Genomic DNA, 23177 nt, shown 5'->3' on the forward strand with positions numbered 1-23177 from the left:
AAGCCTAAAAATAAGAGCCTTTAGGCATGCATTATGTACAGAATTCAGTAGTGAATTCCTTATAGCTTATAGAGGGTGTTTAGGGAGATATTGAAGATCTACTAGCTCACTAGTTGTTGCCAGTGTGTGATTTGATCAGCTGTGAAGTCTATCTTAGGGGTTGGCCCTAAGGTAAAGGATTCCATTGAAGACTCTTTCAAGTAGGAGACTTGGTTGGGAGGTGTTCGTGTTGGATTACACGTCAGAGTTCAAGGTACGACCACTACATTAGGGGTATGTGAGTGCTACTACTTTGTAACTAGCTTTGTCTTTTGAATAGTGGATATCCTAGGTTTAGCTGCCCCATAGTGGTTTTTCTCTTAATTGAGTTTTCACTTCGTCAACAAAATATTTGTCTCCTTTAAATTTTGCATTTAATATTTTGTTGTACACTGTTCACACACAAAGTTAATTAGAAGTCCAATAATTTTCACCATCATTATGCTATCTCTGTCCTTAAATAACGCATAATACATGATATTATTGAATGACAGTTAGCTCACTTATGTAACTATGGGGTTGTGGTAATAACCACCATCTCATAGATGATTGCGCAGGTTCTGAAGATTATGGATTGGAGTAACTGCTAGCTTAAGAGTTCTAAAGCTAATGTAGTTAGGTTCCATTTCTTTGTAATTATTAATGTTTGTACTATTTTGTATGTAAAATGTTTAGTGAATTACTTCAATGTAGTACGTTCTTTCGTATCATATATAACACATATTTCATTGTAATTATTGTAAAGGACTTTTAATGAATGTCTAGAGGAGTTTTAATCAGCTCAATGTATTGTGTTATAAATCCCAAGTCTTTATGTAAAAATTGTATTCCACTGTTATTTTTATAATTCTGATGACGTCGTAACGTCACATGTAAAATCGAAATTTTCACTTACGCCTTTTTGTAAAATGCGGGTCAGTACAGCATGTATTTTTGCCTGATATCTCAGATCATTGTGCTTTGATTAAATATGCTTATATATGATTGAGAGTTTATACCTGATATCTGCTAAGTTTTCTTGTGCATCTTAATGCTAGATAGTTACTTTTCTCATGTGGTGAAAAATTGTGCACTATCTCCCCTAAGATACATTTTTTTTTACTCTCTGATTTTTAGCTTCTAAAAATTCTAATAAGAAAGATTTTTTTTGCTTTGACCATCTCGCTAGTTGAACCTAGAACTCATAAATTCTGGCATTCTCTCTAGGTTGCAGCACCAAGTGATAAAAAGCATTTAAACTTCAGTAATTAAGGATATTTAAAAAGATCCACTACTTATTGTCCTATAAATCTGCTTTTAACATGTCCCTATAGAAACAGTCAGTGATTAACCAAATCATTGCAGAAATAGACGGTCACTAAAGGACTAAGTAAAAGAAAAGTATTGCATCTTAGGGGGAGTATATCAGATGAGGGTGGTTAGGCCCTAATAAAATAAGTTTTGACTTTTGATTGACCTAACATTGATTTTTTCTATTGTTTAGTGAATTCAGTTGCTTTAAATCATATCAACAAACATCATACCTTATTGAGAAAGCTTTCACACACACGCATAGCATGAGTTAAGTAATCTATTTAAAATTTCTATCTACAGGGAAATTAGTGCTTATTGAATACTTAACTCTCAATTATATCTTTGCATATTTTTGAATTGCTATTTGACTATCTTATCAGTTATTTATACATGCGTGTTTTGAAGCTAATTTTTTAGAAAATATTTTTCTGCAAATTTTCCTCTAATTTCAGCTTTTCAGTGTGGAGCGTCTGGATGGACCTGTTCTTACGTCAAACGCGCGCGGCCTTGCCAAATGCTAATCTAGCAGTAGCCGTCCGGACGGTTAAACGACACATCCGAACGTATGCCCTACAGGTTTAAAAAATCGCATCTCTTTCTCCTGCGCCTTACAACTCGATTTTTCTCTCATTTTTTTTGCGGTTTCTTGCATTTTTGTGCGATTTTTCTGACGAGTTTTCGTCATCTTTTGTCCTTTTCTGCATTTTCTCTCCATTTTAGGTATTTTTTTATATCTTTTATATTCTTTTCAATGTTTATTAACTATTTGAATATTAGGATTATTTTGGAATATTTCGTTAAGATAAATAATGCATGAAATTGTTTATATTTTCTGCTGCTGAGGTTGGGTTATATGTTCTGTCAGTTATTTGAATTGTTTTGGGCTATTTGATGTTCCATGTGTAATTTTTGGAAATTACATTTTACTACCGTTATAATGCTCTTTTTTTTTTTTTACTAACAAGATTTGACATTTTTGTGGTATTTTTGGAATATATTTCTTTTCATTTTTTTTCAAAAAAATGTCTTTCAGACAGTTCTCAATGCAGGGTCAGACAAAGGACAGATGAGGGAATAGCAGCCACCAGGGCTAGAATGGAAAACAAGCAGGGGATTCAAGAGAGGAATATTCTCAAACCAGACATTATGGTTGCACCTCTAGACTTTATTGCTCAAATGATCCAGGACAATCACTGGGGCTATCTTTACAGCTGTGCATGCCCTGTGTATCCCAGGCTAGTGCTTGCAAAGATTGTTTTACACAATCTATGGCCCACAGCTCGTAGGAGTGAGATAGTACTGAAGAGGGCAAGATTTATTTATGCCTTGGTCATGAGGATGCCTTTCTGTTTGTGCAAGCACATTCTGCAGACCATGCTCGAGATAAGAGACGAGCACTCTACAGGTCTTCCTTTGCATGCCTTGTCACGGAGATCTGTCTCCGTTCTATGATGGATATTGCTGAGACTGAGCCCAAGGTGGGAGTTCAGGATCTTCTTGGGAGTCAGACTCTCATGAATTCTAATGCCTAGCTTCAGTTTGAGGGTCAATGCAAAGCACCTCGGCCTCCTCCAGTACAGGGTGATCAGTATGCAGCTGCTTCCTCCTCTCAGACTGCTCCACCTCCTCCATCTTATGATGCTGGCTTTGCTCAGATGATGGATATTTTGTGTACTCTTTAGCGACAGGTCAGCACTATCGGTGTCAGAGTTGAGCAGTGCCAGATTGACATCAAGGAGTGCCTCAAGCCCCATCATCCACATAATGAGGATGATGATTGAGTATTGTTGTCACTCATTTTTGTTGTTTTCTTGGCTCTTGTTTGAGACTTTTTACTTTTATTCTTGTTTTAGGATATTTGTAATTTTATAACTGTAGATTTTATATACTCTGTTTACCCTTGTCCTTTTGAGACAACAAGGGGGAGTGATAAGTGGTGAATGTTGCACATTCAAGCCCATTAACTTGCATATGCTAATTCCTTAGCATTGTTATTTGTTTGATTTTGTGTTGTTTTATTGTTTTCAAGTTGTAAATAAAGAGCAATTAATTCCATTGATTTTGGGCTTAAAGCACACTTTGAGAAGACCTAGAAGATATTGGTAAGCTTAACCAATCATAATAGAAAACTTATATGATGTGGTTAAGTCTAATCAAATCAAGGGAAGGATTAAATCAAAATTTCTCCAATAAGAGTCAAAATCGGATTGGACCAAATTTGGATTCTGCATATGTCTCAGTGTTTGGATCATAACTTTCTGCTCAGATCTCAAATTACAATGAAATTGGTGGTGTTGGAAAGCTAATAAAAGATGAAACAAATATGTTATACATAGCTTTTTCCAAATTCGGATGTTTACTATGCATAAATCGCTCCACAATAAAAGACCATAGATCTGGACGAATTGGAATCCTTTTCCTACTTGGATTGAATTTTCAATCTCCTACTTAGACTAAGCGACTAAGTTCTGATTTTTCTTGGATTCTTAGGGCTTTTAGGCCTCTCCTAATCTCTATAAATAGACCCCTAAGCTTCAAGAGAATGTATGCTTAGCTTTAGACAAAAAGTTCTGCTCGAAGGCTTGACAAGTTGAAGATGAGAAGAACATGGCAGAAGGCCATCCCAGTACCACGATGAGCGGCTAAATTCATAATAGCGTGTTGATGTAGCCATTTCTAAGTAACAATGGTTTAATTGTATTTTAATTTAAGATTTTCTATATGCACGATGGTTGTATAACTGTGATTTTCATATTCAATCATTATGAATTTCTTATCTCGTCTAAGAAAGTCTTTTATATTGATTGAACTCAATCCTTCATTTTTTCTATGATTATGTGAATGATTGTTATACAACGGTTTTAATTGATATATAATCAAAAGGGTTAGATAGGTCATTCCTAGGGAAGACGGATTGTACTACACCCTAGTTTAGTGTAATTTAGGTAGACAGTTCATACTGAAAAATTGAAATGACTTCTAAAAGTAAAGTGTGTGCATAAGTGTCAACAAAAATTAAAGCACAGCGGAAAGTAAATGACACAGATATTTTTGTTGACTAAGTGGAAACACAGTTAAGAGAAAAACCACTCCGGGGCAGCCAAACCTAGGAATTCCACTATTCAGAAGACAAAGCTAGATACAAGACAGTAACACTCACATGTACCGATGCAGTGGTCGTACCTTGATCTCTGACGTGTAACCCAACACGAATGCTTCCCAACCAGGTTCACCTACCTGAAGGGGTCTTCAATGGAACTCCTTACCTTAGAGCCGACCTCTAAGATAGACTTCGGTTTGCAGCACAGCACACTTGAAAAATAGATTCAGAGGAGATATCACGTCTCTGAGCTCTAATGGAATTCACACCGAATTCTTGCAGCTCTAAGTGCCCAAGGACCCCTATTTATAGGCTGGGGATCAGAATGGGCGTCAGGCAAATTTTGCCTGGGAGCAGTCCGGACGGTGGACCATGGCCGTCCGGACGGACAACTGTGCGACAGTATTTTTCGAGATTTTTGCGGAGAAATCTTTCCTGTATAAGAACATCGTCCGGACAGGATGGCTCGATCGTCCGGACGGACGCATGTCCGCTGCAAGTAATTTCCATAACAGGCTTCGCGCGTCCGGACCATGGGGCAGGAGTGTCCGGACGGCTAAACTTCAACACGCAATTTCCATATCTGATACGCATGCGTCCGAACCATGAGAGGGATACTTCCGGACGGTTGAAGTCGAATCGTCAGTTACCATATACGATGCACCAGCGTCCGAACCACAGATGTCAGATGTCTAGACGGTTCATTTTGAACTGCGATTCTTGCCTTACGAAGATACGCATCCGGACGGGATACCACATCGTCCGGACGGTTGATTGATCTTCCCTTTCTTGATACTTGGAAAGAATCAGTGATCCGTTCGAGAACTGATTGGCGTCCGGACGGAGCAAGTTTGCACAGAAGCTTCTCGATACGAAGTAAATGTCCAGACGGAAAAAGCAAGTCGTCCGGACAGGTGATGCTTGTCTGTCTGATGTCCGGACGGAGTGACACGTCGTCCGAACGGATGGAACAGTAGACAGATGGGCGTCCGGACGGGATGACACATCGTCCTGACGGCTGACAGGGAACTTTGTAATTCTTCTTACTTCACTCTGAAAAGTGGAATCCCTGTTTGCCGCATTATTTACACATATGTGATTTTGTCCAAACATAAAATAAGGCCAAAATACTAACAAACTCACCCTTTGGCCATTCTGGGATAAAAATCACTTGACCGGTTTGGAAATACATTCCCGGTCCAAAATAAAAATTACTCCCCCTTTTTTTGTCACAAAGGGACAAAGGGTAAACAAGGTAATAAAACAACCAACCAAAATAAAAATTACTCCCCCTAACAGTCTCAGAAGGACCCGGGAAACAGAGTAATATAAGTTCAACAGTTATAATAAACAACAAATTGTCTCAGAATAACAAAACAAAATAAAAAGTCAACAAATAGACACGAGGGAATCAAACATCCTCTGCCATAGGTGTAGCTCCGGGAGTCCGACGGGCAGCCTTTGGTGCAGTAGCCTCATCATCACTGCTCTCTGGATGATGGACTTGGAGACACTCCTGAAGGTCCAAGTGGGTCTGCTCCACCCTTTTGCTGATGGACCGCATTTCCAGCTGCATGGAGGACACGGACTGCTGCATGGAGGACATCGATACCTACATATTGCTCATCCCCCCCTGAAGAGTAGCAAGAGCCTCCATAATCTGAGAAAAATTTACCTCCGGCTCAGATTGCGGGATAGTGTGAGAGGATGAAGCTACGTCTGGAAAACCAACATGCATCGCAGCAGGTATATCCTCATCAAACTCCTCTCTCCGTAGCTGCTTATTTGACTTCAGCAAAGTCTGTTTGCTGAGGAGCTGTTGCATCTTCATCCTAGGCTCTCCATTTACATTGATACCGGTCTGCAGGATGATCTGAGTAATGAGGCAGCCAAAAGGAAGACCGGCAGTGCCCTCATCACGAGCCTCGAGCATGACTCCCAGAATATGCTTGCAGAGACAGAAAGGAAGGCGAAAGTGAACAGCATAGACAAACTGGGCCTTCTTCAATATCAGAGTACTGCGCCTGGTAACCGGCCATAGATTGTGCAAAATAATTTTGGCTAACATACGATGAGCTGGACCTAGAGCACCAATCTCGATGGAGGTCGGATGCTCCTCACCTTGTGGAGCAGCATGGAAAAACTCTTGGAGCTCATCCATAGAGGGAGGAAGCACCACCTCGTTGAATGGACTGGCAGGTAGATCGAGAACAGGTACCCCGATAAACTGGCTGATGATCTGGGGATCAATAGTGATTGTGTGTCCGTCAACAGTGGACTGCAGTACCGTCCCACGCTCATCATCCTGAACAACCTCCAAGTTTGCATAAAAAAGTCGGACCAGCCTGGTGAGGACGATGCAGGCACAGGTATAGAGGTAGGTCCACTGATAATGCTGGATAGTCTCATGGATACTGTTCAGCAGAGGCACCATGATATCTACACGGACCACGTTCTGTTCAGCAATAACAGTCCGGTCCATAATCTTCGCTTGAATTTCATTTTGCTCTGCTTCTGTCATCTGACGGACCTGGCGCTAAGAACTGATGGCAAACATGATTCTGCAAAAAGAAAACTAACAAGAATATTCTAAAAAAAATAATCCCAAAAAAAATCTTGTTAGGCTAGCAAAAATTTTGGCAGAATAACAGCAGTAAGAGGACTATCATAAATTTAGACACAAATTATCACAGTCCTACAAATAATCCCAACATGATATAAGCATCTCAAACTCTCAATAACACTACTAATCAAATATAGAAATTCTAACAGTGTAAGAACTGAAAAGAATAGGACAAGAAAAATACCTGACGAGTGATTGAGAATGCAAGGAGATACAAAAGGATGATTTACTCCAAAAACACCAAAGGAAATTACTCACAAAAAGCCAAAAGGTGGATTTGGTGGGGTATGAGGGAGAGAATGGCCAATTCTGGGCAATTTATAGCCTCTGTGGGTGACCCGTCCGGATGGAGTTTTCCAGACGTCCCGACTCATGGGCCTCAGGAACGTGCGTAACGGTCATGCTCATCTGGACGAAATAAATTACCCGTCCGAACGATGGTGACAGCACACGTGAGTCAGGACGTACAACAAGACCTGTCCGAACGACGAGGCACTGCACATGTCCGGACTTCCAGAGAATACCGTCCGGACTACCATGCTACACCCTTCCAGACTCCAAGGAATACCGTCCAGACGCTCCACACTGAAACACCAGAAAAACTGAGAAAAATTTACAGATATCAAATTTTCTCAAGTCAATTTCAGAATATGCATACATAATCAACTGATAACACAATCAGAACGCATCTCAAAAATAAACAGAGATATAAAAGGAAGTTGAGATTTCAATTGGCACAAATAATTTTTCTTGATCATATAAAAATCAAATAGGCACCTCAACTCAAGCAATGCGTGTGTGTGTGGAGACTCTTTTCCCACCAGGTAAGACTTTCCATGACATGACAAATAGCAACTAGATTTTCTAGACATGAGAGAAAATCAAAGACAGATTAGCCAAAAGTCAAACCTTATAACTTGCTAGGGCCTAGACACCCTCATCTGATACACTCCCCCTAAGATGCAGCACATATTTTGTTTTATTTGTACCATATAGGACAAGATAAAATTTTACTTGCTCATAGAGAACAAGGTGAATTTAAGCACATAAGCAGTGATTAAACAGATTTAAAGCACAAAACTTTTTATGAAATACTGCTCGAATCTTATAGAACTGCAAACTGTAGGTAGTGCCAGAGTTTATAGATGTTAGGTTCAACTAGCCTGTGGTCAATTTGGCCATCTTATCAAGGGCTTCTTCTCTTATCCAAAATTTTCAAAAGCAAAGAGTCAAAGAAGGAAAGATGTACCTTTAGGGGAGTCCGGGATAGTGCACTTTTTCATCGCATGAAGAAAGAAGCTATCCTACTTTTGCATAAACAGGAAAAACACTTGGCCAATATAGTCAAAACTCTCAATTATATCTAAACATATTTAATCAATGCAAACCGAATTGAGATATCAGGCAAGAATGCATGCAATATCTAATAAGCCAAGAGAAAAAGATCCTGCAAATTTTCCCAAAATTTTTTTATTATTATTATTATTAAAAAAAAAAACAAAAACAAGCAATATGAAAAAAAAAATCATATGCTAAGGTACGATCAAACCTGTATCCGCTCAATGATGCCATTACAGAAAAACAGTCGCTCGACCTGCTTTTTCTGTCTTTCCCAAAAATACCTGCAAAGTTTTCTCAAGAAAACACAAGGGGGCAAACATAACTTGTTCCTAGATTGCATAAAATATAACAAATACAATGAGCAATCAATCCTGATGCCATAGGATTAGGAACAGAATCCTAGGCATGAACACCCGAACCTACTAGGTGCGTCGGTTCCCCCTCCTAGGGTAACTGTCCTTCTCAGCCCAAGTCTGCCTGGATGACTTCCAGTAGGTGGTTCCTGACAAGGCTGCATCATCCACTCCATCATGTTTTGCATCCAAACAGGAGGCTCACCGGAGTATTTCTTTTGAGGCCTTCTCAATTGCCTAGGTTTGCTCTTGTAAGTGCCACTATGATTGGCTGGTACAAACCGCTGTTGAAGCCGCTGACGCTGAGGAGCATGAGACCAAGGGGCTTGGAACTGATGTCTTGGTGTTTGTCCCCATGGTGCTTGATAGGATGCCTGATGCCAAAGAGCCTGATGCCAAGGAGTCTGATGTTGAGCTGTAGGTACAGTGCAATACTGAGCTTGTCTAGGCACTTCTTTCTTGGCTTTGGCCTTTTGTGCTTTCAAGAGGGAGCACTGAGGCCGTATGTGCCCACTGAGACCGCAGTGATGGCGAACAGGAGGTCTTCTGATGGAATGAGGCTGCTGAGTGCCTGGAACTTCATCATTGACCTTTTCCTTCTGTTTATCTTCAGTAACTGGAGGGAGCTCTGGGACTGTAGGAGGCACAAACACAGTCTTTGAGGAAGAAGGAATATCAGAAGAGGAAGTTACATACCCGAGACCAGTCTTGTCATGTGGGCTCTTCTGGATGGACAGCATATGAGTCAACTTCTCATCAGTGACTCTCTCTAGCTGGAGCTGTGTCTCAAGTAGCTTTTCCTCGAGCTCCTGTATCTTGAGCAGCAGTGAGCTCTTCTCAGTATGCAGACTGTTCAAATCATTAACTTGCTGCTTTCGGCCTTCCCTCAGCTTCTCAAACTCTTTGCAGAGAGTTTTGTATGCTTCCTTGAGCTCTACCTCATTCTCACTATGCTCCGAATAATAAGAGTCTTCTTCTTCAATATAAGGGGCCACAAAAGCCAGAAATTTGTCAGACTCTGGAGCATCTTCTTCGGACTCATCACTGAGAGTCACATTGAAAGCCTTCCCCTTGCCCTTCTTGAGATTCCCGCAATCGGCCAGGATATGCCCATAGCCTGAGCATTCAAAACATCGGGGTCCTCTGGGATCTTTCTCATCCTCTGGTTCAGCTTCTCTAAGAGGTTTCTTGGCTTTTTCAGAAAACTTCTTCTTGAACCGATCATCTTTCATTAGTCTTCTGAAATTTTTGGCAAGCATCGCCACAGCCTTTTCTTCATCCTCAGATTCTTCTTCAGAGGAGGCTTCTACCTTCTTCTTGGAAGCCTTAAGAGCAATGGTCTTTAATTTCTTGACCGGGGGCAGAGACAGCTCATATGTTTGAAGAGATCCAACCAGCTCTTCAATCTTCATTTCTTCTAGATCCTTACTTTCCTCAATAGTCATTACCTTAATCTTGAAACGCTCGGGCAAAGATCTGAGAATTTTTTGGATGAGTTTTACATCCGAGATAGGTTTCCCAAGACTCACCATGGAGTTCCTTAGGTCACTTATTTTGGAGTAAAACTCTCCAAATGTCTCTTCCTCTAACATCTTAATTTCTTCAAATTTTGAAATCAACATCTGAAGTTTGGCAGATTTTACAAGTTTTGTGCCTTCATATGTTGTTTCCAAAATTTGCCATGCTGCTTTGGCTGATTCGCAATTTGAAATTTTGGCAAATTCAGATGGAGAAAGTGCTTGGCATAGAGCATGGAGGGCTTTGTCATTTGAAAGACGAGCGTTCTTTTGAGGGACAGTTCAGGTGTTGTATCCTTTGGTTTAGTCCAACCAGTCTCAACAATACCCCAACAGTCAATAAATTTCAAAAAGAAACGCATACGTGCCTTCCAATAGCCATAGTTCGAGCCATCAAAGGTAGGAACAGAATTAAGAGTTTGAGACATAATAAAGATAGAAGTCAAATATTAAAAACACTCAAGAAATTAATCTTCTCAGAGTGTACCAAGCTCTGATACCAATTGAAAAATTGAAATGACTTCTAAAAGTAAAGTGTGTGCATAAGTGTCAACAAAAATTAAAGCACAGCGGAAAGTAAATGACACAGATATTTTTGTTGACGAAGTGGAAACTCAGTTAAGAGAAAAACCACTCCGGGGCAGCCAAACCCAGGAATTCCACTATTCAGAAGACAAAGCTAGATACAAGACAGTAACACTCACATGTACCGATGCAGTGGTCGTACCTTGATCTCTGACGTGTAACCCAACACGAACGCTTCCCAACCAGGTTCACCTACCTGAAGGGGTCTTCAATGGAACTCCTTACCTTAGAGCCGACCTCTAAGATAGACTTCGGTTTGCAGCACAGCACACTTGAAAAATGGCTTTAGAGGAGATATCACGTCTTTGAGCTCTAATGGAATTCACACCGAATTCTTGCAGCTCTAAGTGCCCAAGGACCCCTATTTATAGGATGGGGGTCAGAATGGGCGTCAGGCAAATTTTGCCTGGGAGCCGTCCGGACGGTGGACCATGGCCGTCCGGACGGACAACTATGCGACAGGATTTTCTGATATTTTTACAGAGAAATCTTTCCTCTATAAGAACATCGTCCGGACGGGATGGTTCGATCGTCCGGAAGGACGCACGTCCTCTGCAAGTAATTTCCATAACAGGCTTCGCCCGTCCAGACCATGGGGCAGGAGTGTCCGGACGGCTAAACATCAACACGCAATTTCCATATCTGATACGCGTGCGTCCGGACCATGAGAGGGATACGTCTGGACGATTGAAGTCGAATCGTCAGTTACCATATACGATGCACCAGCGTCCGGACCACAGTTGTCAGATGTCCGGACGGTTCATTTTGAACTGTGATTCTTGCCTTACGGAGATACACGTCCGGACGGGATACCACATCGTCCGGACGGTTGATTGATCTTCCCTTTCTTGAAACTTGGAAAGAATCAGTGATCCGTTCAAGAACTGATAGGCGTCTGGATGTGCTGCTGAAACGTCCAGACAGAGCAAGTTTGCACAGAAGCTTCTCGATACGAAGTAGATGTCCGGACAGAAGAAGCACGTCGTCCGGACAGGTGATGCTTGTCTGTCTGATGTCCGGACGGAGTGACACATCGTCCGGACGGATGGAACAGTAGACAGATGGGCGTCCGGACGGGATGACACATCGTCCAGACGGCTGACAGGGAACTTTGTAATTCTTCTTACTTCACTCTGAAAAGTGGAATCCCTGTTTGCCGCATCATTTACACATAAGTGATTTTGTCCAAACACAGAATAAGGCCAAAATACTAACACATACCAACCAAAGATGGGTTATACTATTCCATTGATTGTGTGTATCCTTTTAAAAACGTAGCTAATCCATACCTAAGGAATACGGGTCGAACCACATCTTAGTAGTTAGGTGGACAGTCCGTGCCAACTAAAGATGGATTATACTTATTCTTTAGAGGTAATTTCTTGACTACTAGAGTGAAATGAGCCCTATATCATGCAAAGTATGAATTTTTCTTGTTAATATATGATTGACCATTGTTATGCGGTGAGTGGTGAAATCAATTCCCTATTCTTTCTCTCAACACAACTCTCTTTATTTTTATGTTTTTTACTTTTATGTATTTATTTTTAGAAAACAAAGACCAAATCAAACATCTTTTAAATTAAGTTATATTTAATCTCGAAAAACTTGATAACAACTCCTACGTGGTCCTTGAGGTTCGACACCCTCTCTATAGCCCTATCCTACAAGGATTCGTACTATTGCGAATGGTAATTTATTATTGATCTTTTTGTACACAAAACGACCACATCAGGGAGTATTTTTTGAATTGTGGTTTTTCTATACTCTATGTACCCTTTGTCCTTTTGAGACAAAAAGGGGGAGTATTTTTATTTTTGGACCGGGATTGTTTTTAAACTAGTCAAGTGATTTTTGTCACAGAATAGCCAAAATGGGAGTTCGTTAGTTTTGTTGGCTTCATTCTGTTGACAAAATCACTATCATGTAATGATGCTATCTTAACAGGGATATTGTATTATGTCAGAAGTTTTCATTTATTCAGAGTTTATTTCTCTAATATGGAAAGGGCCTTATTATGACAAGTTTCAATGTCACAAGCTTCAAGAAGGCAATTTCAGAGTTCCAGAAAGATTCTACAAAGTTTCCAACTCAGCAAAAGTCAAATCCCTTGTTCCCATCTGGATGGTCCAGTGAAGCGTCTAGACACCCTCCTGTGTCGAGAAGATTCTGACATCTCAACGTGGATCCGTCTGGAAGTAAGGGCAACACCGTCCGGACACTCTTTACCTCCGTCCAGATGCCGCCTAGAAAAATCCAAATCAGTGGCTATTTAGGTCTTCTAAGCCTATAAATAGAGGCATCTAGGCATGTATTATTTACAGAATTCGGTATTGAATTCTCTAAAGCTTAGAGAGGGTGTTTAGGTAGAAATTGTGAAGATTTGCTAGCTCTCTAAGTCCTACCCAGTGTGTGGTTCTTGTTCATGTGAAGTCTAGCTTAGGGAGGAGCCCTAAGTTAAAGGAATCCATTGAAGACCCCTTCAATTAGGAGACCTGGTTGGGAAGCGTTCACGTTGGGTTACGTGTCAGAGTGCAAGGTTTGATTGCTGCATCAGGTTATATGAGTGTTACTGCTTTGTCACTAACTTTGTCTTCTGAATAGTGGAATTCCTGGGTTTGATTGTCCCGAAATGGTTTTTCTCTGAATTAAGTTTCCACTTCATTAACAAAATATTTGTCTTATTTAAATTCTGCACTTTGATATTTTGTTACACATTGTTCACACACACACACGGTAAATTAGAAGTCTATATTTTTCAAACCTGATAACCAAGCTTTTCAGACACAATTAATTTTTTGCGGTTTGATCAGCTTCTCTGGCAAGATGACATCGTCAATAGAGCTTGATACGTGGAATTTTCTTTCATCAATCCTTCTAGAATTTGCATGAATAAAGGAATCGATTTGTAACTTGTTACTACTACTAACATTATCGTTCTGAAAATTTTATGAGGCTTTTTGCATCCTTGTTGAAAAAACCTTAATTCTATTAGATTGAGTGACTTCCCCCGTTAAATCAGGGCCATACTTCTCATTGAATTGTTGATATATACTATTAATTTTATAGAGGAAGTATATTCTGCTGTTGACCATGGCTAGGGGGCCGGAATACATGGACAAGGTCGTGGCCGAGGTAAAAGCCTCATTTCAACTGCCATACAGTCTTCTGATTCTGTAGTTGATGTTACAGATATCCCGATGATGGTCCCCCTTGGTCAACAGAGTCTTCTGATCACATTCGATCATATGCGGGATTGGATTCACAAGTAGCCGCCCCTACTGAATCCTATAAGTGCTTATGAATTATATGTGTTTTAGATTGTATCTTTTTTGTTGTTGTCGTCTTTGTGTTTCTTGTGGACATTTTACAAAGTACTTTGCCCGATAGAACTGACTACATTATCATATTTTGAGATAACAGCTACCACGTTTGTTAGACGAGTTAGGGGTAAGACTAAGTGTAAGAAGTTGAATGACATGGTAGTTGTGCATGGTGCCATCCCAATAGAAATCTGTGATAGCCACTGGGCTCCTGTAGGCAAGAATGCATCGTGTTCTAGTCGAAAATCGATGAGATTGTTCGTAGCATGTGCGAACGGCATCATGATTGTTGGACCGTGGTGCCAAATGAACAAAGGATAAGGCACCTGAGCATATTCAAGTATGAGGGATAATGTTTGAGGTAATGTTACTATAAATAACGTGACAAGGCTTTGACAATTTTTCTCTTAATTATTGTCTCAGAGATTCTTTGTAACGACCCGTTTTTTACAAAAATGTGTAAATGAAAATTTCGATTTCCATGTGTCATTACGACATCATCAGAGTTAAATAATTGGCAGCGAAATATATTTTTTTCTTTAAAAACTTAGGAAACATAACACGCAGAGCTGACTGAATTACCTCATTATATTAAAATACGATCCATGTGTTTTAATATAATAAATACACTTAAAAAAATAACATATATGCCACATGCGGCGCTTAATAATAAATAATCATTATTTTAACCAACATATAAATATCACAAAAAGTTTTAGCCTTAGACATAAATACTAGTGGTTGCATCCTTCCTTTCATCCTGCAAAAACTCATATGTGATTGTGGTTAATACCACAATCCCATACTGTCAGAACAGTGAGTCAACTGTCTCCAATATAACATAATGAAATACTGAATCATAAGTATGCCACAATATTATGATGATAGTTATATGTATGCATAATCTCCTACACTCATTTTTGCCTTAGGACTTAAACCTGCAGTCTTGTTCTTACTTATTGCCTCAGAACTTAAGCCATTGGTCTTAATCCTGTTTAGCGCTAGAGGACTCTGACCTTGGTCTTATCATTATTGGTGATTACTAATCAGTGTCTGGGGACTCTAACTACCTTTGGTCATATTTGAACCTATGGTCTTAATCAGCACTGCCTAGGGACTCCAACCATCGCTTTTTAGCCATGGGACATTAAGCTTCAGTCTTCAGCGATTGATTGATGCCTTGGGACTCTAACCCGCAGTCTATGATCCACTAGTGCCTTAGGACGTTAACCCTTGGTCTTTCTTATTAACAAGTTCATATTTTCTCACAGTAAATATGCAATGACAATTTATAAGCATGTTCATCTTACATAACAATAAAATATGCATAATAACCCAAACAAAACATGTAAAATGCCAAACAACTTGTATACATTTAAATAAAGCAGAAATCAAAACATTACAAAAACCATCACGTATCATCCCCATTGAGTAAGAAATACTCACAGTTATTTCTTTGCTTCAGAAGAGTGCTCACACAAATATTAGGTACAATATAATTTAACACCAATAATAGTGAATTAGTACAACCCACTAATAAACTCATCTTAACTTTATTTTCATTTTTAACCTTTAAATCTTAACATAATCTCTAAATAATAATGGCGTATAAAATAGATTAATTATAATGTCACATATTTCATGTGGGCATTATAACAGCATTTATTATTAAATGACCAAAATACATTTTTTTTTTATTAAAAACGGTTATTTACATAAGGACCATTTTAAAAACATTTTTAATCAATAGTATAATGGCTATATATTTATATAACAGTTATACATTATTAAATCACATAAATATCACAGTAGTATAATATCCTATTTTTATAAAAATAGATATAACAGTTAATATAACTAATTGCCATAGTTATAAAATAATTCCAATTTTATATTATATAAAATTGAGCAAAATAACGGCATTAGTAATAATAATGCTTAATATTACTTTTAAAATATTTGGATGGCGCAACGACATTTTTATAAAATATGACTTATTACTCGGGCATCACAACGACGTGTTTTATAAATTATTTACACCACTTGAAAAGCCATGTTTAAAACACAACTTAACAAGTTAATAACTTATTAATAAAACTTTATAAAAATCACAAAACAAACATTAAAACAAAGTTTAGTTAAAACTTACCAAAAATATCACAAACCTAGTTTGGTGATATTTTTAGAATAAACTCCACACACACACAGAGCTCCTTTTTATTACTTTTTCTTATCTTAGTTCTTTTCTTTTCTTTTTCTTTTTCTCTTATCTACACTAACCCTAGAGAGAGAGAGACATCCTTTTCTTTTCATTCCTTTTATTCTTTTCTTATTTTTTCTTCTTCTTCTTATATTTTTTGTTTCTTTACTTTTCATTTCTTTTCTTTTTCTTCTTACGTTTGTTAACTGCAAGAGAAGGGAGAGTTATCCACTTCTCTTTATCTTTTTCTTCCTCTATTATTTTTCTTTTCCTTTACTGCAGGAACCCGAGAGTGAGAGAGACCAAAAGAGGGAGAGAAAGAGAACTAGAGAGAGAGAGAGAGACTACCTGAGATGGAAATGATCCCTTTTTCCTATTTTCTTCAAGTGGCCGAGAGAGAGGAGAGGTTTCTCCTTCTTGTTTTTGTTTTACTAACCCGATAGAGAAAAGAAGAAGTTCTTCTTCTTCTGTGAATTGAAATTAAAAGAGAGGAGAAGATGGCAGCTGTTGGACGAGTGGGGAGAAACAAAGAGCTTTATGCTCTATTTTGCTGGCTGTACTGAAAAACAGAAAGAGGGAGAGCTTGGGTGACTTTTTTTGGGTTTTGATCGATGGGAAGACAAGAGAAGAGAGGTTGCTGGTTTCTATTTGATGTAGCAACAGGAAGAGAGCTTCCTCATAGTTGCTATACAGAGAAGAAAGGAGAAAAGAGAACCGAGAGAGAGCTTGAGAGAAATGAAGAAGAAGAGCATGAGAATTGTGAAGAGGGTGCCTCCTGTTTTATACACAAATGAACGGCTGGGATGGCACCAAAACGATCGCATCAAATTGCTGGAAGTGATTGAAGATCGGATATTTGTATAAAAATCGAAGAACAAGTGTTCATGTTACAATATGTTTCTGCTGAAGAGGTCGATCGATCGCCCTCTAGCTTACATGGTTTCTTTGGCTTTTACTTATATATATATATATATCCTATTTTTTATAATTTTATTTCTATATATATATATATATATATATATATAAATATTGATGAATATTTATTTAATAAATATACATATTTATTTTATTTCTATTACTAGGTCTTAAATTCTATTTTAAGATATAATATTTTATATCTTAAAATCTGGGGCGCTACATTCTTCAAGCTGACATTTGATCACTATGAGGAAGTAAGCGTCGTATACCATAAAATGAGCCGTGCCTATGCTAGGATTCGAACCAAATTGTATAAGTAAAAAAGTTCACAATTTTCTCTCAAAGTGTTGCTGTAGATGATGCTGCAGCGATGGCCATGGCTAAGGCTGCTGTAAGGGAAAAACACCTGAACGATATCCATCCTGATGCTTGGAAATCAATATGTGACTCACTTGATGTGGATTCATGGATGGTAAATAAACATGATTAAACTGACTATACAATTAAATTTTATATGATTTGCATACAGCTACAAGAAATCTTATGAATAATGTTTTTGTTTTTGTTGGTTGAAATTCCTCAAAAATGGTCAAAAAGGAACAAAAAGAATAGAAACAAAATTTATATGGCTCACTCGGCGTGCACTTGCTCATTCATTAATGTAATATACAAAAGGGTAAGAAATTTATAGCATAATATTATCAAATTTAAATTATTTAGTGTATACGTTAATTATGTGTATTATGTGTAGGAATAAGAAACTAGAAAGCCTCCCAAACCTATTGATCTTTATAGAGATACCCATATGAAGAAAAATGGCTCTTTTATAACCCAATAGTTTAGGGTTCATATGTGAGTAAACGAAATTTTTTTATGTGATCGTTATTTTTATTAATGAAGAACATTAAGGGTATATTTTGATACATGAATATATGGCTTGTGTAGAATGAGATGAATGAATTAGTAAACAACGAGGGCGAAGATAACACCATGCAATGGGAAATTACAGAAGAAGAAAAACAAATGAAAATAATGAAAAAAGTTCTAGGGGGCCGACGCTTAGGTAACGTTAGAGGAATGGGGTGTGGTGTCATACCTACCCCTTTAAGTTCATCTCGTGATAAGTGTTGGATGTTACACATTCAAGCCCCTTAATTTACATATGTTAAGCTCTTAGTTTTATTATAGTTTGATGTTTTCTTGTATTTTACAGGTTTTGGAAGAAAATCTATCAAATTTCAAGAATATAACAAAGTCAGAAAACTCACTTTTGGAAAGATTCAACTCTAAATCAATTTTGAATTTAAGGAAAGAGAAGTCGGCAAAAATTCGTTATTTTTTAAAAGAATCCAGAATGAGCATGTCTCAGTAATTTAATTATAACTTTTGGTTCAAGTATCGGATTGCAACAAAATTGGTGGCGTTGGAAAGCTAAGACAAAATAAAACAAATATGTCATATGTAGGTTTTTCCTAATTCAGATGTTTACCATACCAAAATTGGCCCGCAATAAAAGACCGTAAATCTGTACGAATTTTAGAATTATTTTCTTACTTGGATGGAAATTTCAGAAAAATGAAAAGACTTGTACTTATTCTATTTTGACTAAAAAGCCTATTTATAATTGTTCTAGGATTTCTAGAGCTTTTAGAGCTTCTCTAATCTCTATAAATAGGCTTCTAACCTTTGAAGAAAAAGACACACAAGCTTTGAGAAAGAATCAAAGGCTACATCAAGAATGAGGTTCTTTCCAGTTTTTATTTTCTTTCTTCCTTTATTTATTTTTTGTATGTATATAATTTTAGTTTATATTAGTTGTAACTAATACTTTAGTTAGGGCTCGATTGAAGCCCTAATTATGTCGTGTTAAGGTTTTCAATTGGCACCTTTGCTACAATTCATATATTGATGCTTAACTTGATTATTTCTCATCTTCTTGAATTCCTCTCATGTTTATGTTTGATCATCATATGCATGTGGTATGGATTTGTTATTTATGTCAATTTGGATGACCGAGTCCTAGGCATAATAAAGTAACAAAAGAACCCCATCACAGGTCCTTGGATTAATCAACATAAAGACAACTAGAATAGATACCTTGTTCCAATCTGAGTGTGTTTGCCAATTTCCATAGATTTATTCTTTATTGAATAACAACTTAGTAGATACCATTTCTCGGTGTACTATCGCGCGAGGGATCAATCTAGCAAAGTTTTGGGTTTCTTATGGCATGCTCAGGCGTGGGTTGAGCAAGTCTTAATAAAGTGTAAATTTCGAACCAGACTGATCAACTCTAGATCAACGACTACTAATTATAACCCAAATGATCTACCCATGTTTTAATACTGAAATTTGCCATCACAGATACAAAACCTAGCATATGTGATGGTCGGCATGAGGTGTCTAGACTCGTACAAAATAAAACAACAATTAATTTGTGTGGCAGACCTGATTGGGATGATAAATAACCATACTAAATCCTTCAAAATTCCTAATTGTACTCGATCCTCCAACTCATATTGCATACCACAGTTTTGAGTTTTATTAAGCCAGGGTTAGTAATGGAGATTGCTACCAAAAGCAAAAAAGGAAGAAAACAAAGAAAGAAAAATTGGGTAACGTTGCTTCTCTTCACTATAGGTTGAAGATTACCTCGATCGGTGTTTTAGTAAGCATGTGGCTTTCCAGCCAACAGCCAACTACTCTTGGATATCAAATGGAAATTACCTGTTGGAAATCTTTGCATGGTTTTATCAAGTGACATGCATGGATGCAGCAGCATGAGCCTCCAGATGGAAAAAGAAGCGAAAATATAATGTTAACTGATATTGATTAGAAAGCAGCTGGGAAACTACGAATATCGATCTACGTAATACATATATGTAGAAGAAAAAGAAGCAGGAGCAGCTAGCGCATAGATAAAGCGAAAGATCGACTTATCTATCAAGTTATACACACTCTAAATAGACGAACTTAATTAAGCCCTCAGTGGAGTGAGAAATGTTATCCATGTAAGAACACATAATCTAGCAAAGAGATGAGAATAAGAAAGAGAGACATAGAATTAAGGTGGTTCAGCCTATGACTTACATCCGCACATCAAAGTCTTTTGTTTGACTACATCTTTCCTTAATTATTTGTTTGATTGTATGCAAGACACTATTTATAGAGAAATAGTTTAAACATTACAAGTCTCTTCTAATTTTACATTAACAACAATAAATCTAATTTATCTCTTGTAACTCTTGTTTCTTGAGTGCTTGTAACTCTTTTGACCTTGTCTCTTGAGTTATTGTAATTCTTGTCTTAATAATTCACAATATCAAGTATACATTCTAGAGTGACAGTGAAAATCATCAGTAGAGTGTCTAGCATTTCTCTAGCGGAAGATGACAACCTAAAGAAACTAGTGCTACTTACTGTCATGCATGCTTTTCAGTAACTGCATGACTAAATTCTGTGAAGTGTCTTATTTTATGCTAAACAGTATATATACTTATCTTGTACGTGCTAATGCAATTAAAATACCAACCCATTGGTACAGTACCTAATTAAATCATAGAGGCAAAATGAAGATCCTCTGAGGTAATTAAATGTAAAGAATAGGGAATTGAAAACATACTTGAATGTCTTCTTCCAAGTTCCAAGTATATAGCACATGTGATCCTTATGAAGAAAAGATACCATGCTTCTGTTGAAGAAAAGCTACAATTAATGCTCATTCTGATTAATATTTGCATGCATTTATAACTTTTATTACAGAGTTCTTTATAAACTGACGTGGTAGTCCATAATTGATGAAATAATTAAGTAAAAAATTTGATCAAATATTATACTCTTAATTATTTCACCAATTACGAACTGTTACATTAGTTTTCAAATGACTTTGTAGTAACTCAAGCACTTTCCTTTGCATGCAAACATCCAAACTACCAAACAAAGAAAGGAAAAAAAATATATATATATAATAGAAAAGTTGAGTGACAGAAATATGTTACACATGTCACAAAACATGTACATGTGCATGTGTGTACCGTACGTGATCATGTATTTATGCTTTTAGGTAATTATGAATTTTAAATTCAGTAACTAAAAATTGTGATTCAGCATGATATATAGTAAAGATCTTGAATCCAAATTCTGACTTCATAATTATCATTCATTTTAGTTAAATAGTCAAAACTTGTTGAGGGGAGTATTAAAATACTAATTAGATTTCCTATTAAGTTAACCTTTTAGATAAATAGTGATTGATTTAACACATTGAACACGAAAATAGTGCATTATGGGTACAAAAAGTCTGTTTGAAGATGGAATGGAAATTGTAGTGGTAAATTGAACATGGGGCGATGTATTTTGTCTTGTAGAGAGGTCCTGATCATGAGTTACATGTATTTTGTCTTATATTAATCATACTACTTCTGAAAAAATGTACGCAAGTAGATGCATGAATGAGCAAGCTAGTAGATCGTAAGATGTTAAGAGAACCATAAAAGATCAGAGAGAAAGTGTGTGTTTGTGAACGATGTGTCAAGTCCTGGCAAAAAGTAGAATTAACTACGATTTTGAATTTGTTTTACATTATATATATATATATATATATATATATATATATATATATATATGCTTCTACACACTGCACCCAATTTCAAGACAAAAATGCACAGACAGCAAATTAGAGAGAGAGAGAGAGAGAGGCGTAGTTGGTACTGGTCTGCTGACTTGAAAACCTTCCTTTGATTTGGACTGCCTGATGTGTCCGAATGCATCTTCATGTCATATATATATATGTGTGTATGGATATATATGAATTTATGTATGTGGCCGGACAGCCAAATAATTAAATAACCTCTCTTTTTTTGATAAAAAGAAAAAAAATTAAAATTAAAATTAAAAGGGCATAACAAACCACAACAGAATAAATTAGTACTTGTAAATCATAGAAATATTGCTCAAAAAAAACGGAATGGAAGAGTACCTGGAATCCATTTGTTGTTCTCGAGACGATAATATATATTCCCAAAGATGGGCATATATATGTGTATATATATACATATAAATACATATGTATATGAAAAGTCTGTTTAATTTCTTTGTCGGAAGTGAGTGATTGAAGCTGCAAGATGACCTGATGGAAACCCTATCTATATATGAAGCTGAAGAGGAATTTGGAGATTCAATTTCTGTTTTTTTTCTAATCCCTTGGCTTTCTCGAAAACCCCTTGAAAAACTTAATTATGATCCAAATATCTCCACACCTATTGATCGAGTAAAGAAACATATATAATTATATTTATATATATATATATATAGAGAGAGAGAGAGAGAGAGAGAGAGGTTCTTACCAGATCATGCTGGCAGCTTCAACCTCTCAAACCAACAAACCAAACAAACCATCTGAATCCATCCTCGTACATATATGTATATACATAAAGATTGACAAAAGGAGGCACGAAATATGCATGCTAGCTAGCTTTAGGGAGGGAAGGGAACCCTCGTGAATCCATCCTCCCCCCCATCTATATATATAAATGCTATCTATCTCCTAGCTCTTGATCTACTGTGCCATAGCTAGATGGAGTGTTTAATGGTGCCTTTTGCTCCTTACAGCTACTGATCGACGCTGACCTACTCTCTCTCTCTCTCTCTCTCTCTCTCTCTCTCTCTCTCTCTCCAGGGTTTGCAACACTATAAATGAAACGAACTGGGGACCAGTTCGTCGTGTCAGCAAATTGACAATCTCTGCCCAACCCAAATTAGCTGTACGTGTTTTATTTTTCTGCCTTTTTCATTTTGCTTCTTTTTTCATTTTTCTTCTTTTTTTTTGTGGTTATAAGCAATTAATAAAGGTCCTGTTAGATATAACTAAAATGTAACCATCTGTT

The 23177-nt window shown here is 37.4% G+C and overlaps 2 protein-coding genes across 8 annotated transcripts; both read right to left on the reverse strand.

Annotated features, from left to right (window-relative positions):
• Nucleotides 1-5560: 5560 nt before the first annotated feature.
• Nucleotides 5561-8499, reverse strand: LOC133867817 (uncharacterized). Of its 3 annotated transcripts, none has more exons than XM_062304581.1 (2): nt 7240-8499; nt 5561-6993 (listed from the first exon to the last, which is right to left on the reverse strand). In XM_062304581.1, exon 2 carries the CDS (start codon nt 6951-6953, stop codon nt 6045-6047), a length of 909 nt encoding a protein of 302 aa, XP_062160565.1. In that variant the 5' UTR covers nt 6954-6993; nt 7240-8499; the 3' UTR covers nt 5561-6044. The 3 variants fall into 3 exon arrangements, with proteins under 3 accessions (XP_062160565.1, XP_062160567.1, XP_062160566.1); XM_062304583.1 differs by having other exon boundaries at nt 5561-7640; nt 8305-8498; XM_062304582.1 differs by having other exon boundaries at nt 5561-7640; nt 7833-8498.
• Nucleotides 8500-8544: 45 nt separating this feature from the next.
• Nucleotides 8545-22954, reverse strand: LOC133867816 (uncharacterized). 5 transcript variants are annotated; one of them, XM_062304579.1, is made up of 5 exons: nt 22638-22954; nt 22271-22550; nt 20915-20983; nt 20020-20078; nt 8545-14934 (listed from the first exon to the last, which is right to left on the reverse strand). In XM_062304579.1, the coding sequence occupies exon 5, from the start codon at nt 10369-10371 to the stop codon at nt 8782-8784; it is 1590 nt and encodes a 529-aa protein (XP_062160563.1). In that variant the 5' UTR covers nt 10372-14934; nt 20020-20078; nt 20915-20983; nt 22271-22550; nt 22638-22954; the 3' UTR covers nt 8545-8781. The 5 variants fall into 5 exon arrangements, with proteins under 5 accessions (XP_062160563.1, XP_062160562.1, XP_062160561.1 ...); XM_062304578.1 differs by having other exon boundaries at nt 8545-14979; XM_062304577.1 differs by having other exon boundaries at nt 19945-20078.
• Between the last annotated feature and the right edge of the window lie 223 nt (nt 22955-23177).

The sequence above is a fragment of the Alnus glutinosa genome, chromosome 5 (genome assembly GCF_958979055.1).
Source record: "Alnus glutinosa chromosome 5, dhAlnGlut1.1, whole genome shotgun sequence".
Lineage (NCBI taxonomy): Eukaryota > Viridiplantae > Streptophyta > Magnoliopsida > Fagales > Betulaceae > Alnus > Alnus glutinosa.